The sequence below is a fragment of the Aptenodytes patagonicus genome, chromosome 5 (genome assembly GCF_965638725.1).
Source record: "Aptenodytes patagonicus chromosome 5, bAptPat1.pri.cur, whole genome shotgun sequence".
In the NCBI taxonomy this organism is placed as follows: domain Eukaryota; kingdom Metazoa; phylum Chordata; class Aves; order Sphenisciformes; family Spheniscidae; genus Aptenodytes; species Aptenodytes patagonicus.
In genome coordinates this window covers 32,533,585-32,551,132 of record NC_134953.1, presented here as the reverse complement: position 1 = coordinate 32,551,132, position 17,548 = coordinate 32,533,585, and the positions used below count along the sequence as shown (strand labels likewise).

The 17,548-nt window shown below is 44.1% G+C and overlaps 1 protein-coding gene across 1 annotated transcript in view; it reads left to right on the top strand.

Annotated features, from left to right (window-relative positions):
* Window positions 1-417: 417 nt before the first annotated feature.
* TCERG1L (transcription elongation regulator 1 like) overlaps window positions 418-17,548 on the top strand; it is a 99,681-nt gene continuing 82,550 nt past the window's right edge. Inside the window, exons 1-4 of the mRNA XM_076339247.1 lie at window positions 418-714; window positions 2,127-2,273; window positions 3,143-3,323; window positions 16,038-16,226. Of these exons, the coding sequence (XP_076195362.1) occupies window positions 418-714; window positions 2,127-2,273; window positions 3,143-3,323; window positions 16,038-16,226 (814 nt within the window). The remainder of the gene's footprint in view (window positions 715-2,126; window positions 2,274-3,142; window positions 3,324-16,037; window positions 16,227-17,548) is intronic.

Genomic DNA, 17,548 nt, shown 5'->3' with positions numbered 1-17,548 from the left:
CCCCACCTCCAAAACCCCAGAGGGGAGCCGTAATTCACCCAAAGGCAGGACAGATGTTTCCCCGCAGCACAGAAAGACCTGAGATGCCAGGTGCTGGTGAAAAACCTTAATGCGATATGATGCTGAAAAGCCTTTTTTGTTTCCCCCGTGAGGACCACAGCAAAAGCAGCACTCCTCCGGCGGAGGCGTTGAGTCCGGAGGTTCGCCCGGCCGGTTACCGGGTGCCCCCCCCCGGGGCGGCCCCAGCGCGGCCCCCGCCCCGCGCTCCCCCCCCTTCTCCCCCTCCCCTCCGCTCCCCTCCCCGCGCCGGGCGGAGCCTGCCGGCGGCGCCCCGCCGCGAAGTGGAGTTTCACTCGGCGGCGGCGCCGGTGCGGAGCGTGGGGCGCCCCGGCTCCGCCGCGCCCCGTGCCATGTAGGATGCTGCCGGCTCCCGCAGCCAAGCGGCCGCCGCCCCTGCTCTGGCCCCCCGCCGCCGAGCCCCCGGCGCCCCCCTGGGCCTGGGTGGTCCCGGCCGCCGCGGGGCTCGTCAGGGTCGGCGGCGGCGCCGCCGGGGCTCCCCCCCCGCCCCCGCCGCTGCTGCTCCCGGCGCCGCCGCCCGCGCCCCCCACCGCCGCCCTGCTGCGGGCCGCCCCGGGCTGGCGCGTCCCCTGCGAGCCGCTCCTGCCGCTGCTCGCCGCCGCCGACCAGCACGCCGCCGCGCTCCTCCACGGGCAGGTAAGGGCGGCTCGGACCGGACCGGACCGGGCGGGACGGGGCGGGGGGCTCGGCGGGGCCCGCCGCGGGGGCAGAAGTTTCTCGTCGCCGCTGTCCGGAGCCCATCGCCAGCCCCGGGGACGGAGCCTCCGGCCGCCGCGGCGCCGGCAGCCGCCCGCCCGTGGGAGTGGGCGCGCCGGGCGGGGGGCGGAGGCGGGACAGGTGCCCACGGAGCCGCGGGTGGTACCGTGGGCTCTGCCCCGTGGGCTCTGCCCGCTGCCCCTGCGCGGAGCGCTGCGCTGTGGGCGCCGGTGCGCGGCTCCGCTCCCCGCTGCTGTGCGGGGCGGCCGCCGCCAGAGGTGCGGCGTGTCGCGGAGCGCGGAGCTTCCACCGGGTTTAGAAACCTGCAGTGGTGTTTTCCCCGGGAAGAGAAGGGCTGGGAGAGGGTCTGCCGGTCTCTCCAGCGTGGCTCGTCTCCATCATCCGGTCATCGCCGGTTGCAGGATGCGTTTTCTGCAAATAGAGACCAGAAAGGAAGAAATGCTCCAACAGTGCTCGCGCAGTCATATGTAATGTCAAGTGTTTTGGTTTTTTTTGAATATTCATAAAGACTAAAGTTTTGAGTCGTGTCAGTTGAACCAATCTGTCTCATCACTGCTTTCCCTGACGAATATTTCAATTATTAATTGCTGCCGTAAGGCTGCTTAAAATAGTAAAGTGTTTCGGCTGGAGTGTTTATCCTGTTGCAGCGGAGATATCGGAAGCTGTATTCATAGTTTTGCCTTGTCTTTATATTTTTTACTAGATAGAAGTAAAAATAAAACAGAGATTTGAGTGCTGTAGTAGCCGCTCGATTTCATGTGAAGATTTCCAGCCTTTTTGAGTGTCTCTTGTGGTTTGGGTGCAGAGTGAGTGGGAGGGAGAAAATAGGTAGTGCAGGGTCTAATGAAACAGTAACATCAATTATTCCCCAGTGTGAGACCACTTAAATAAACTGCAGAGGTGGTTTTACTGTGGGAACCCATTTGCCAAACGACTTTAAGTTAAGAGGAAATACATTTCTGACATTCCTTTAGTTCTTGTTTGCTTTGAGACGAATTTTAAAAACACTTTCTAGTGATGTTTTTGTTTTGTATGTGAGATTCTGTTTGAGCAGAGAAAAACCAAGCTTCCCTGGCGACTAGCAGCCATTAGCCAAGTACTGCTTTACTGCCAGGCTACTGATTTGTGGCTTTCTGAAGCAGTTTATAATGTCGGTGCCATGTGTCGCTCACCATGGAATGCCAAAAACCCACAAATGGTTGTTGGACTGAAGAGACATGTTTGAAATTTTCTGTACTCATCTTTTATATAATTAGGAAATGATGAAAAGCATCAGTTTACTCAGGGTAAAATCCTTTTGTTAACTTTTCTTCCTGTTTTTTTCCCCTAAGTGGCTATTTGGAGCTCATTCTCCAATCATAGGATTTTCACCTTCTTCGAGCGTGGAATTTGTTCCTGTTTTTCCACCTGTGTACACATCTACGGTTCCGCCTCATGCTGGGAAAAACTGGATCGATAAAAGGCTACCAAACTGCAAAGTAAGTCTCATCTTGGTATGTTGAAGTATTTTTAAGGCTAAAGTGTATAGGCTGAAAAATGTTATGGGTTTTGTGAATTCCGAAGGCATGCGAAAGGTCAGTAGTTTGTCAGGCAAAACCCCATGGAGGAGGTATGTTGTAAGGGACGGTTAATGGAGGAGGCTACTTCAGCAGTAGTAGCTGCGGCTTCACTTTTCTGAAGGTATAAAAAGACTAAAATATCTTTAATACTTATCTTTATTACATTCAGTAGAATGTTATAATTTTACTATAGGATGTGATTATGAGAGTTTTCCATTTGCCCTTTCTTCCTGGTACTTCCACTGTTTTTCCCCAAAAGGGATGCTGCGGTACAGTGCTGGCAGCGGTAGCGTCACTGCGAATGCTGCCACGTCCCCGGCGCCAGGGTGTCACTCGTGGTCCTGTGCCCTCATCCTGCCCACAGTTACCTACATCTGTACATTTACCTAGCTGAATAATTAAAACAAAACTTTGTGACTTTATCCCACTTCCCTCCCTCACCCCCATCTCTCCTATGTAGAAGACGGCTGAAGCCTCTGAATTGCAGATGGGCTTGCTCCAGAGTAACTGTGTCTGGGAGACAATTGCCTTCAGCTATTCTTTTTTTTTTTTTTTGTGATGCTGCATCAGCTGATTAGTTGTGTTAAAAGCCAGTTAATTTTGTAGATGGTCAGCTAGACTCAGCCTGCAACATTAATGGAGCAGAAATCAATTTATTTTTGCAAGTTTGTCCCTGAATTGAGATACTATCTGTATTGTAATATTGTTAAAGATACTTTATTCTCACTTTTATTTCTGAGTTTTGTGTCTCAAACCTTAACGTTCTTTTATTTATTTATGTTGGACAGATATACTTGAATAATGCATTTGCTCTGGATTCAGCGTGGATACATCCTGAGGAATCAAGACTCTTCCAGGGAAATGAGAAACCTCTGTTAATGACAAATCAAGTAGCTATGGCTATAGCCAGGCCAGCTGCTGCCTCCAGGCCTCTTCCTACAGTAGTGTTGGCACCTCAGCTGATACCAGGTCAGTAGGAGATAAATAATTAAGTACTTACCTTTTTTTTTTTTTTTAATGCATCTCCCAGAGATGCTTAAACCATTCTCTAAAGTAAGGGTTTCATTCCATTCAGCTGAAAATCTCTTGCTTGATCTGAACCTTGATGGCAAAGTGCATTTCATCCTCTAAATTACTTTTAAAGAAAGAAAAGACCGTGTGTAATTATAGATGATTGTAACAGATTATTCCATAACTGTTTGTTGACTTCTGGAATGAAGGGGCCAGCCACTCCCAACATACTTGGTTTATTTTCAAACAAGAAATTGCCAACACAGTTCATGTATAATTCTCCTATTGGCTGCTAATCTTAAGAATTTGGTGTGGTCTGTGTAGACAGCTATCAGTAGAGAAGAGCAATTGATCCATCATCTCATTAAGAGTCAGTTACGCACAATGATATTTGTGAAATAAATTCCATTAATCTGCGTAACTCGGGTATGTCACAGCTGTTAACAGAAGAGCTAACTTGGAAAAGAACAGAAAATACATTGCAGTAAAGCTGAATCTCTCTGTTTTGGTGCTACAGTAGTAGTTTAAACTACCAGTTGTTTCATAGAAAAGGTTAAGAAGTAAAATGCTACTGATGTTTAAACCCCTAACATATATTCTTAATTTCAGAATTAGGAAGCCATTCTTAATGGCTTGCTGTCAATTGTTTCTTTCTTAGATCGAAGGTAGTGTCCATTCGGTTGACAGCAGAGCCCCTCTTACATTGGTCTTTGCCCTATAAAGTACTTATTTTGCAACTGTATAGCACACAGGAGGTTTTCTTGTATTATGCCAGTAATGCAGAGATTCAGTGAGAGTGTGCTGGAAGAGGTCCTTGCTGTTTGGGTTCATTTGCCAGACTGATTAATTAGCAGTGAATGTTGTTATGTATTGAAACATGTTGAACCACTCGAATCTGTTCCATATTTTGATGTTTTAACAATCCGTTGCAGTAAGCTGCCTTCTCCTCCTGCCAGAATTGCCCGATGCTCAACTGGAGTGCTGCTCAGCAGCGCTTGGAAATGAGAATGCCATGGGCAAAACCCCATTATATTAATGCATTCCTCCTGGGATGCCATGGGGAATAGTCGAGCTGTGTTCCCAGACAGGATGCATTGTTTGAAGCGTGTTTTTTAAGGACAGGCGCAATGGTGAGGGAGGTGTTCTGTGCAGCAGAGTGACAGCCTGTTGTTTTTTTATGTATCTTAAAAATATTGAAATATTTTAAACATGCATAAACGTATTTTATCACATACAATATTTCAGATATAAAACAAGAGTGTACCTGGCAGCGGGTTAGGGAGGCATGCCTGAGAAGTGTGCCTGGCAAGAACAGGGGCATTCCCAGTCTGATGCCACGTTTGTGGTCTGTGAGTAGCACAGAGAAAAGAAGCTTTTCTTCCCCCTGGACAATATATGCATACTCAAGCTTGTTTTCACAGGAAATCCTCAGGTGGATCCAACTCTTCCTCCGGCAGCATGCTCAGCGTTGTCTGCCACCTCTTCAGGAATCCCCTGAGCTCCTGTTCGGGTGGAAGAGTTGCAGGGAGGAGCACGATGACCCCCAACCATCTTTCTAAATCTTTCCATCCCTCTTTAAATCTTACTTCTGATTGATGTGATCAGTGCTAACCCAATAACATCCCTGGCTGTGTGTGAACTCCAGAGCTTGTGCAGAGAAGTGTGCGTGGTGACAGCATTACTGCAGGATGGCGATATCAGTGCGCTACAGCCGTAATCAGGAGCTGCTTCTGGGAAGTGTTATGGTAGTACTTGAACTATTTCCTATATAATCTTTACACTTAATATGAAGAGTAATAAAAATACTGAGAGCAAATTGCTTAGTTAAGTGGTTTAAACTGAGAAGTTAATAAGCTTTTTGCAGGCTATGCGCCTGTATTCATTTTGAAAGCCTGTCTTATGGCAGGTTTGCCTTCCACAGTTATTGGTAATGATATAATTGTTTTCTCAATGTTTCAGCAATGTTACAAAGATAAAGGAATGAGGTATTGGAGTTTGGTGGATGGTAATGCACATAATTTAACAGCTGTGAGCTCCAGCTACTAGAAGGTGTTATTTTCTGTAAGAAAAGAAAGCAGCTATTATTCTTGCGCATATTGCAAAACATGAATTTATGTACTTACCGTTTGTATATCTAAAGCAAATAGTGACATTTTATTTTCCCACCTAGGAATGATAGCTTGTTTTATGTCTACTGGATACAGCATTTTTTGTGAGGAAGGCAGCATCTAGATATTTTTGCAGAGAAAGGATTAATACTTTTGTCTCCTGCATTGTTCTCTCTGCCGTGTGGATGAAGTTGTGGCTGGTTTGGTCCCAAGTCAGGTGTGCCTGTATGGCATCTGTGTGTTCCACGCATCCCCGTGCGGTCGGTGGCCACTGGATGTGGGGTGAGGGAGCACCTGCAAGACCCCTTGGTGGCACCCGTTAGATGAAAGCTGTAGCCCTTTGGTACATGATGTTCAGTGCTTTTGCTATTATCGATGCTATTAAAGCAGTTTTAAAAATGTTTCAAGCTATGTTCTTGCAGTTTGGCATTCCTGGCTCTCAAGAGCATCTCCGACAGTGGTTCCTTGCAAAGGGTGTATTCTTATTGGTGTGTTTGAGAAGATTTTCCCAGGAAACCTTGGAGAACAAGCCTTTCATCCAGCCTCCTGTGAGGGAGGGATCAGGAGATAGAGATGCAAGTGTGTTGTCATCTCTTCAAGAAGTGAAGTTCCCCAGAAGTGCTTCACAAGCCGCCGGTGGGAGAGCACTGAGCAGAGCCTGTCTGAGCAGAGCCTGCAGCAGGCTGCCGCTCTGGCAGTGGCTGGGCAGTGAGGGGAGCGAGGGAAGCGTCCCGACTGAGGTCATAAGAAATGCAGTGATTTTGTTATGTTGAGATGGTGGCTTTCAGCTTATAGCCCTTGAAATCCATGTTTGCCTTCTGCTTGCTGAAGGGTGACTGTGAAATGCAAGGTTAGTGAGTCTGTCTCCCGTAATTGTGTGCACAGTCCCGTATGGCGCAGGCTCCAGCATTTGCAGGGACTGAAAGCTTGCTGGCTCTCCAGGAAATGCCAGTGCGATGCTAAACCCAACAGTATGTGGGCACTCCAGTAGAACGAGTAATATAAGGTCATTACTGGGCTCCTTACTGAAGACCATAATACTCTGCAGCTCATTTCAGGGTATCATGCTTTGAGCAGATTGTCTACATACAGATTGTCTACATACAGACTTGGGAATTCTGTAGGGAGACCCTTAGCCTGCGATAAGGAATTTCCATCCATGCCTGAACTAAGTCCTGGCCACAACCAGTGCTGCAAGCACATAGAAACAAAGGTTGCTTCTGTAAATCTTGCCAATGGCTTATTGAATAAATACCCCCAAGAGTTTTTAGGGGTTAAAGTTGTGGGCGGTTGCTCAGCAGCAATTTGGGGCCTTGCGTAACCTTGAAAATAGAGTGTTTGTAGTGCAGGAGCTTCAGCTAGGCTGTTGGGTAAATGGAGCCTGGATGCTGCCTTCCGCACTTCTACTCAGAGCAAAGGAAAATGTAACACTTGAACATCTGTTTCCATTTTAAAATGTTTGACAGTCTTCAAATGGATTTTTTTTTTTAAATTTTTTAATGCACATTTCAACAGAAATTGCATTTTCTTACTGATCTTGAGTGCTGTACTGGCCCTGGTACTATGGATGTCTTCAGTAATAGCCGCTAAGGTATATGCAGAAGAATGCATTATAGCAAACACATTGTGTTCTTGGTCTCCTTCAGGGAGCCTTGTCAGAGCCGTGAGTGCTGGGAGGAGATGCTGGAGAGGTGAAAGCCTTTTAATGGTTTTTATATTTAACAAAATGCTCATAGTATTTTTTTCGTTTGTAACAGAGGCAATCTAACCTGGAATGAAGACTTTCAGTGTTTCTCAGTGTTGGTTTCCTTGAAGGAAAATAGTCTTCTTAAATCAGATATTTTATTTTTTTTCTTTTGTGGAATGATTTTTCAACAGAAAATATTTTCTGCTAAGTCAAAGCTTTGTTGCTGCCTCTACGTTTCCACAGTGGCTCTTTGCTCAATACCTATCTTTTTGCTTTTTCATCCATTGGTGTTGAAATCAGAAATGCCAGGACGAAGAGTTCATGTATATTCTTTCACCAAATTGCTTTAGCATTACCGATCCTATGTAGATTAAAATTTTGATCCTTCCTGTTAGTGTCCTTTTCTTTCTCTTAATCCCACTAATCTTTACAGAACTGAGCCAATGTTTTTTGTAGCAAGTATCAGTATTAGAATTTATATGCATATACACATGTACAAACAGATACAGTTTTCTAGGTAATTTCAGTTTAAGCTTCAGACATTACAAATCTATGAAGAAATGTGGTTGCTTTGTGTTAAATTTGGGTTCCCTTTGCTTATGTTTTTTAATACTTTTGAAATACATGACACAACCTGTGACCTTCTCTATTTGCTAAACACAAGCTTTATATTTGAAGTACATGTGTATATACGTAGTCAGGTTTTGGGCCTCTCAGACTGGATTCTCTTATATTTAATGTGCATGTGCTAGGGCTCCCTGCTTGTAAAACAAGAATAGCACTGCAGGAAGCTGAATATCCCTGAAATGCCATGAAAACCCTCTTTATTTGTAGAGCACTCAGGCACTGCAGAGGCGAACACTTTATTAAGTCTCTGGGAATGCTTGACTTCAGTCACAGCCTCTACAAAGTTTTTGTTTTGCTTATTAAGTTTGTGCATTTTTTGGTGTTTTTTTCTGTTTTCTACCCAAATCAAGTGCAACCTTTAGCCCAGTTAAGATTTTTCTTTTTCACTTACATGCAGTTTTATTTCTATAATTTAACGTGTTTATGGGGAAGGCTTGTAGTTCTGACACTTTCATAATATTGTCCCCAAGACCTTATTATAAAGAAATCCTGATTTTTTTTTTTCAGTGATTTGCAGAGGCTGTTCTTGTTTGTGAGGAGCCAGGTATTTTATTTATTGCAATAGTTGGAGTTTACAAATGGAAAAGACAATAAGCTTTTTTTTCCTCCCTTTGGGCTATGGAAGATAGGGATATCAATATGTTTTCCTTTGCATTGGGATAAATATGCTATTTAAGTCAATCTATTGCTTCGTTTTATTGATTGATAAATACTGCTTCAGTTGCTCAGCAGCTGACATTTCAGACCACGTGCAACTTAGGTAGCGGGGCCAGCAGGTTCTCAGTCATCTGCCTTCTGTGAGTATCAATACTGGTGCTATAAATTTATGTGCTACAGGTCTTCCAAGTATTTGTGCTTGATAAAAAGACAAAGTTCCTTGCAAGAGGCATCGGAAGCTCCCATTAAAATCATGACTGGCGCCAAGCCCTGATGTGTGTGGGGGCATTGCGTGGGGGTGCATTGCATGCGGACAGGAACAGGAGTGAAATTCCAGGTGGCTCTTGGGCACCGGAGGGAGAGCACCAAACCGTGGTGCAGCCGCACCACGCAGGCGTGGGCTCGCCCGGGCGACCGGGCGGGCTAGGGTGTTTATAAATTGCTGTTCAGTGAAGTTTGGATTGTGAAATGACAGGAGGGGATTAACCAAGAAGCAACCGTGTCTCCGTCTTCAAAACTCAAACCCGTCACTTCAAGGATGCACTTTGCTGAGGGAGAGAAAGTGGTATTTTTGTCCTGACTTGGAGTGCCGTCCTGACCCTGGCTGGTGCTGGCCAAGTGAGCCTTCCCAAATGCCTGGCATTAGTGATATCCTGCATTAGATATTCCAACAGCGTGGTGTTATGTAGGGGTGGGCTCATTTTAAATAACACTTTCCATTTCCTCCTCCTTTTAGAGATACTTTTATTCTATGGAAAGTACCCAACTGGAATGACATCTCAGTCTGCTGAAGCATATTGGTCCTATTGACTTTATAGTACCGGGAAGTATCTTTTAAATGGTAGAGAGCCGAGTGGAGCAAGGAAGGAGAATAGCTAGTGCTCGATCCCAAGGGCTTGTAGTAAACAGCTTTCTAATCCTATTGATGAATAAAACAATTGTAAAAGTAACTTATCTTCCCAGTTGCTATCCATTTATGGGGAATTATCCAAAAAACGTTTGAATAAATCCAAATATTCACAAAATGTCTACAGGTAGGAAGTTTACCTCTGACTCACTAAACTTGGACCTCCCCCTGTTTTGTGTTTGGTTTTGGTTTTTTTTTTTTTTTTTAAAAACCTCTTTTCACTTGGCATCTTGCATCTGATCTTCTACCAGCGTGAGGGACAATTTATTAAGAAAGTTGAAGTTCAACCTTTAAGTTCAGGGAGCGTGTGCCCCTATTTGTCCTGCTCCGAGGGAGCTGGCGGCAGCCCCCTCTTCTCAGCCCTGAGAGAGGAAAATCAGAACCAAGCCAGCATCTCCTTGGATGTACTGAAGCCAGTATATTTATGTGTATCTATATGTAGTATAAATATCTATGTTATTAAAAAACTCATGTCTTCAAACGTAACATTTTTATAATCGGTAACCTTTTAATCTTAGCTATCATTTTTTACGTATAAGTGATCATTTTTATCAGCTCTGCAAATGGTCCAACATGTAGGGTTTTCAGAAATACCGGATTTGTAACCAATGGCTGAAATACTTCTGAGCAAAAGTTTTCCTCCTGGCATCCTGCTGTACCCGGGCCCAGGGCGGCTGTTGACGGGGGTTTCTCTTGCCAGCTGTGGGCGCAGCCCTGCTGGTGGCTCTGCCTGGGTGCCTGCCCCTCCAGCTGGGAGGAATGGGGAAAACAAGCAGAAAAGGCTCGTTTTCTTCTGTAAATTGTCAGGTTTTGCCCTGTTGCGCGGTTTTTGTTGTTTTTGGTTTGTTTTTTTTTTAAACCTTGTGTTTTAATGGATTAGCTGGCCAAGATGGCTTCTCTGACACCACCACTGTTGGTGAAGAGAAGGTGGTGAAAGCAGGACCTCCCTCTGTGGAGGCTGATGGCCATGGTGTGGTGCCTCCCCACAGCAGCGGAGCTGGGAGGGTGAGGGAGGGTTAGGGCAGAAACCACCGATCTCTACACAGTTTTTGTTATGGTATTCCCCCTTTTAATGGTTTGTCTTCAAGGAGGGAGGATCAAGTAATGACAGTCATTTTAGCCCATTTCAACTACCTTCCCCCCCCCCCCCCCATCAAAAGACAGATGTTGTCAATTTTAATTCTGGTAAGTCTAATAAAGAACTGTCATCTAAGAGACTTTAGTTCACAGACTCTACAGATGAAGGGAGAGGGAATAAGGGGCAATAAACAATAATTCACGTTTCAATTTTTTTTCTTTGTTTTGGAGCTGTTCTTTCATACATCTTTGGAAGCAGTGTTAAGTATTTTGTGACGGCTGTTGCCTTAGAGCTAAACTGGCCATGGTGCCGGGATGGCATTCTCACCAGGCTGTGTTATGATCTGTCTCCCTGGGCTGGTGCGTATGGGGGATGCAGGTGCGATGGAGCTGCCATGTCAGCTCTTTATTATCGCTCCCTCCTCTCGACCCATCTGGCAGCAATAGCTGATCAGGGAATTTACTCTGTGACAAGTGTACCCCTTGTCAAAATGTATTGACTTCAGGCTGGTGTGCTGCGCTGCAGCCCTACGCCACGCACAGATCCCATGCCAGCGGGCTGGACTGGTGGGGTCGGCTGGCTGTGGCTGTGTTATCCCACAAACCCTCCGTTCCAGGCTGTAGCTGATGTGGGCAGCATAGCTGAGATTCAGTGAACATTTCTGAACTGGCTTTCTAATAAAAAATGATGGACTTTTAAGTTTTTTAAATAGCAGCTGGGACTGTGCAGTGCTTGGATGCAGCAAAAACTCAGTAACAGAGGGGCTGGGCAGCAGTGTGGGTACCTGAAGAGCAGTGCTGTCCCTGAGGCCAGGGCGGGCAGGGAAAAACCAGGGCAGGGAAACCCAAAAGGAACAGGGATACAGACAGTCAGGGTGTTAGTGATCAGTTGGTTTATGACTAAAAATAAGGAGCTTGCATATTGCTTTAAAAAGAAGTGAGAATGGTATACGTCCTTCTATGGGTGAGGTTTAGGACCTCAGCATTACTAACTTTTATTAACTCCGGGGTCAAAGTATTTAACTTCTATTTAATTGAATTGGTGTTTAATTTTATGACTTTCATAGCATACACATTTAAATTGAAACCCTTCAAAATATCTTTTTATTTTAAATATACATGGAAAACATTTCAGATCCTTTAGGAAGCTACTTAGTACTTGGTGTGATTTTTTTCCTAGTAGCGTTGAGTTCTGGTGTTCTTTTCCCATGCTAAACTACCACAGATTAGCATGGGAAACAGCACTGAAACAGGAGGTTTGGTGGTTGGAAAACTTTGATAGAAATCAAGTGCTGTGTGGTTCCATATGCTTGGTGTGCATTTATCTGCGTAGAGACAGATCAGCACATTGCAGTGGAAATCCATTTGTGTTACAATTGTGTCTTTGGGCTATTCCAGGCAAAAAAGAAGAGGCAGCCAGGTCAGTGTCTGTGTTGGTGTCCTTTGGTCCTCACCCGAAGGAGGACCTCCTAATGCAGAAGAGCTCTTACAGAATCTTTGGGCACTTGCAGTAGCTCATGGGCTGAAAGGATAAGCAAAACCCAGCGATTCGTTGGATCATTAAAAAAAGTTACAAGGAACATTATACTCATGTGTATTAATACTTTTTTCTCCAAGACAGATGAAAAGTTCAAAAGGTCTTTAACCTGCTTGAAATTTTTTCCTCTCATTTTTTCTAATGTGGGTCTTTTGGGAAAGATATTCATAACCTGTTGGTAAAGGTGTTTTCCTGTAGGCAAAACTGAAGACAAAGACTGAAAGACCGTAATAATCAAGTGCGATTTAAAACCCATTACATTGTCTGTACAGTAAGTTTTCACAATACCGATACTTTTTATCTGAAAGGGAAGGTCTTGAATTACCCTTTTTAGGTAAGAGTAGATCTTCATATCTCACAAGTGTTAATAGTCTTTACTTTTGTCTTGTTAAATAAAGTAATTTCTATTATTTTGGGTGTTTGTTCTTCAAGGAGGAAAATCTTGTGGTTTCAATTTTTAATGTGTTAGAAAATGTCAGTAGCCAAAAAGCAGTTTTGGTGTGCTCTGGTTGCAGAGACCGTATGTGAGTGTAGAGAGGGCACTGGTTCAGACTGGGGGGAGTGGAGGATTTTTTGGTGGATTTTGGAAAGGATGCTGAGCACGCTCTGTCTGGACGTGATATGTCTCGTGGGTCTCAGTGGGGTCAGCCTTTATATCGCCGAAGGTCTCCTTCCTCCCTGGCAGGTGATGGAGACTACTTGTGGACAGTGCATCGTGCTGTGTGATTTAGCATGTGCCATAGGACCATCATGTCTTTCTGTCTGTCTAGTTTGCGTACCTGTGTGGGGAAGGCTCACAGCCTGCTCTTGGTGCTCTGAAAACCCCGGGAAGGAAATGCTGGCTTTGGGCAGTGGAAGTTGTGCTGTTCTGTCAAGCCGTGTGCTGGCCAGATGTGGCAGTGTGGCCCAGGCTGGTTTGTGCTACACCAGGAATGGTACCTGGCAGCTCAGTTATGTAGCCAGCAGGAACAGGTCTGCCATGTGAAAATGGGTCTTCTAGATCAGGAAATTGGGTACAATTCACAAACTCATGTAGATGATGCTGTGCTAGAAGAGAAGGCACAACAGAAACAGCTCCTCTTCTACACCTGTGTGTGTAGACACTTTTCCACACGGATGTTAGCAGGTGACTGTTTGGCGATCGCATGTCATCTGTTGTGATGGCTTTGCTGCCTGGTTCCAGTGCCTTCACTGCGTTTCACCACTGTTGGTTAATTATCTCTGAATAAACTCTTCATTGCTTCTTCAACTGCTCTCTGCTCTTCAATTGCTTCACATCAAAACGTGCTACCCATCTTGGATATTTCCCCCTAATCCGTTTGCCTGAGAAGAGCAGAGCTGGAAGGCTGGGGAAGGACATTGAAATAGGGTTTGTTACGTCAGCAGACAAGTATTACCTTACTACCCAGGATGTAGCGTGACTTGGCAAAAACAGCTTTGGGGAAACCACCATTGCTAGGAAAAAATTTGCAGGTTTTTTTTCCCTCAAGGGTATATCGATGATAGTATTTTACTACTATTTTCAAGGCATTTGACTCTTGAAATTCATGTAAATGTGGGGTGATGAATGATGATTCTAAAAAACCCTTTCAAGAAGTTTTTGGAAATACTTACAGCAAAATCTGGTTTGTTTCTGAGAAGAACTACTTTTTTCCAGCTACACTGAGTGCAGATGAAAGTCCCTAGCTCTCAGCAAGTCATGTCCTGGGCCAGCTTCCAGTTGCTTTGGCAAATCATGTTAAGTTAGAGGTTGATAAATTGCTGAGACGATTGTTCAGTTGAGTGCAAAGCAAGAGAGTGGGCTTGATGACCCCCAGACACCCTGTCTGTGCTCTCCCCTCAAGTATTAACAATTATAGAGGTAGTCCTTTCTTCATGGAATTATTTAGCAGGAGAGAGGGAGAGAGAACTTCATCAAAAGCGGGGAAATCACCAAAACTTCTCTTTTAACGGACTGATGAAACTTTAATAAGGGGATTGATGAAACTTTAACAAGGAAGCCCTGCTTCAGGAGCATTACTCATCTGTGCTGGTGGAAGACTTTGGCTATCCAAGCAACTAAGGCTTACATTATTCTGCTGCTTTCCTGGGCTCTTTGGGGAAATTGCATCATCTTCTCCAAAATAAAAAGAATCAAATGAGAAGTAAATAACCCTTCTGCTCCTGTACCCTGTAGGAAACCAGTAGAAAAGTCATTTTTCTAGACAACATTAGTTTTCATAAGAGTTACAGAAGATGTTTTGTGGATTTTTCCCAACTGCCAACAGGTGGAATTAGGAATGAGTGCAGGCTCTTGGAGGCCAGGTATTTAACCTAACAGTCTGTTCTAGTCCTCAGGTGAATAAACAATAAACTTATATTAAACAGTTGGATTAGTTGGACACTGATTTTTTTTTTTTTTAAATTTCCATTGTGACTCTGGCAGAATAATCTCTTTTTCATCCGTCTATGGTTGAATCGTCACAATTTTAGTATTTGTGGTTTTTTGCCTACGTGCATGTTAATTAGTGCATATGCAGGTGTTTTAAATGAATTCTTCTTGGAATTGACAAATGCAGTGGAAATAATAGAAGGTTTTTTGTGATGCTTACTGAATATATTTGACTTCTGTTTTGCTAATGCAGAGAGCTTATTTTGTTGGCAAATAACTGTTTATAAAGAGTTAGGAGCAAAAGTTAGTATAATAGATAGCCTCAGGAGCCCCACTTAGCTGCAACTAAAGCAGGTTCCTTTCCAAAACCCACTGACCCACTCTTTCCCCAACACTAACTGAGAGCAAAACAGCACTCGGTGTCTGAAAGTCAAAACTTTTTAGGTGTCTGAAGCCAGAGCAGGATGGAAGAGCCTGGATGAGGTGTCTGGGCTATGTAGCTGTGTAGGGGAATATGATCTTAACCGGGCTTGGTCAGCTGCAGTTGTCTTACCCAGAGCAGTGGTGCTGCAGAGGGGCTGCATCACCCACCCCGATGCTCCGATGGTCACGCTTCCCATGGTCATGGGCTGATTCCCTGTTTTCCTTGCAGAGATGCACGTAGAAAAAGAACTCCTACAAACTCACGGAACGCCTGAAGTGAGGAGTCTGATCAAATAGTGATTTTTTGCAGAGCTACAGTTGGCTCTTATTGCCTGAAGGATTTCCACATGAACTGAAAACATTTGCTAAATGACATAATAAGCTAATGATTGCTTAATTTTTGAATACATAGCTCAGTGTAGAGGGAGTAACAGCTGGTGTTTGTCAAATTAGGTTTTCTCCTTAAGATTTTTACTACTCATTTTCTTGTTTGTTTAACATGTTTATCCAAGGTTGAGCTCTGAAGGTCTTCCCCCCAAAGCTTGTTAGACTTAAAGGTAAATGTTACATAGTCTAAAGTGCGTTTGAGCCTTGATTTGGGGGACTTCTTCTGAGTTCCCATGTGAAACCGTTTGAAGTTTCCTGCATGGTGTGTTTTCAGGATGAAGGATACTAGTATGTAAAACTTCTAAAACTCAGGTATTTGCATGCACGTTACAGGAGAAAAGCTGGGCATATAACAGTAACATTGGATGATTAATAGAACAAGTAACAAAAATATTCAGATTTTAAATGAGACAACTTACATTTAGGAAAAGTCAGAATAAGGGTGGTCATGCGCTGTTACGAAGTTGTGGGAGCTGAAGAAAATACCGACTGATGTGTTCAAATATTTGACTTTTTTATTGAGGTTTTTCATTTAAATTTAATAACTCTGCACAGTTTATATATGACTCACTACTGTCTTGTCCCTCTAGGTTATAATGATATGTTCACATATATGGAGTTTTAATATCTAAAAATGCACCAACCACAAGCTAGGACTCTAAGGATAATGATTAGGAAAGGGGCTTTGAGAGTCCTTAGAAATATATTGCATAATTCAAAATCCAGTGTCTCGCTAAGGGGGACATGCAAACAGTGGAGGCCGGGTGGGAAATGTTGCAGACTTTTGTTCCATCTTGCATTGAAATTCAGAATGCTGAAAACGTATAATCTTAGGTAAATCCACTGGTTTCCAATTAAAAATAAAATCTGTTGTATCTCACTCTTCCACAGGTGGTTGCCAGAATAGCCTTAAACCGGTCGGTGGCAATCAGACCCTGGCGTTGGCCACTGCGGCCACCACCGCGATGGTGTCAGTGGAGCCTGAAGCCCCCCAGGGACCTTCGGCGCCGAGCGTCCAGCCCTGCCACGTGCTGACCTTCTCCCCTATCAAAATTCCAGTCTTGGCTTCACCTTTTCCAGGTAAGGTCACTCCTGGTGGCACTAATGAGCAGCTTTTTATGTTTACTTTGCAACAGAGAGAGGCTTCTGAGGATGAGTTTTGCTGTTGGTGTGCTTTGGTAAATTAAATATTCAGGGGATATAGGTGGCATTACTGTAATCCAGAATTAAAATTATTTTTTCTGGTGCTGCTTAGAAGTGTTCTCTGAAACTGTGTGTTAAAAGTGAGTTCAAAACTCTATCTACATTTGCAAAGTTTATGTACGCTGTGACGTTTGCAGGCAGTAGGTGAACTGAGCTGCATCCTCTGTCATCATAGTGACTTCTGTAAGAAAACGTGGTCATAGTGGCACCAAGTCTTTGCAGCAGATCCTCAGGTTGCAGTGTTGGCAGTTGAAAGGTATCTGCTCGACATACGGTAATATTTGATTAAGACTTAAGTAGATTGCTTGAGTGTTTATAATATAAAATATGCCGGAATAATGTAGCCATGGTTTTGTATTTTTTTTTCTGATAGGTTTAGATGTAGTTGCTTGCTGGAAAAAATGCTGTTTTCTTAGCATGGCTGTGTGTAACAACTTTCTGAATATGGCAGCTGGGGAAGTACTATGGCATCCCTGACGCCCTGTGGAAGTCTGACTGATTTAAAGTCTTTAGGATAATTTTTGAAACTGTTCTTTGAATGCTTAAGGCTATATTTTAGAAATGTTATGTACCAATTAAGTTAAAAATTTAAATTAGAGTGCATTTTCCATCTTTTTGGTACTTGAAGTGTAACACAGCAAGACACAGTGAGATTGAATTTCACAGAAGGTATGCAGTTACGATTTCTGGTGTTCAGATGAAATCTTTTTATGAGAAATGTATCTCAGTAATTATTGTTCCTGTTGAGCAGTCATTAGAATCACCCAGATAAATGCCTGCCAGGCGTATGGCAGTGGTTTTGTGTTTAGGGAGTCTGAAGAGCAAACTGACCCATAGGACTAAAGGTACAAGTCTTTCAGACTTTGTCAAGGAAGGACGGTACTGAAATAAGAACAGAAAGTAGAGTTAATCGCTGCTATAGGGCAGGCATGGTGGTGCTTCCCATGGAGTATTATTTGACCCACAGAAACCATTTTTCCTGTTTGTAAGTGAGCATCTTAGAGGGGAATCCAAATGGGAGAAAAAATCATTCTTTATCTGTGCTGCAAACCAGAATTACATGCCAGATGTGTTCTTCCCTGAATTGAGATGCTTGGGTGATCTGGGAAGGAGCCGGTGCAGGACTTTTGATTTACGGCTGCGGCGGTGAGCTCCGCATGAAGTGTGTTAGACATGATCGAATATTATAATGCCGGGAA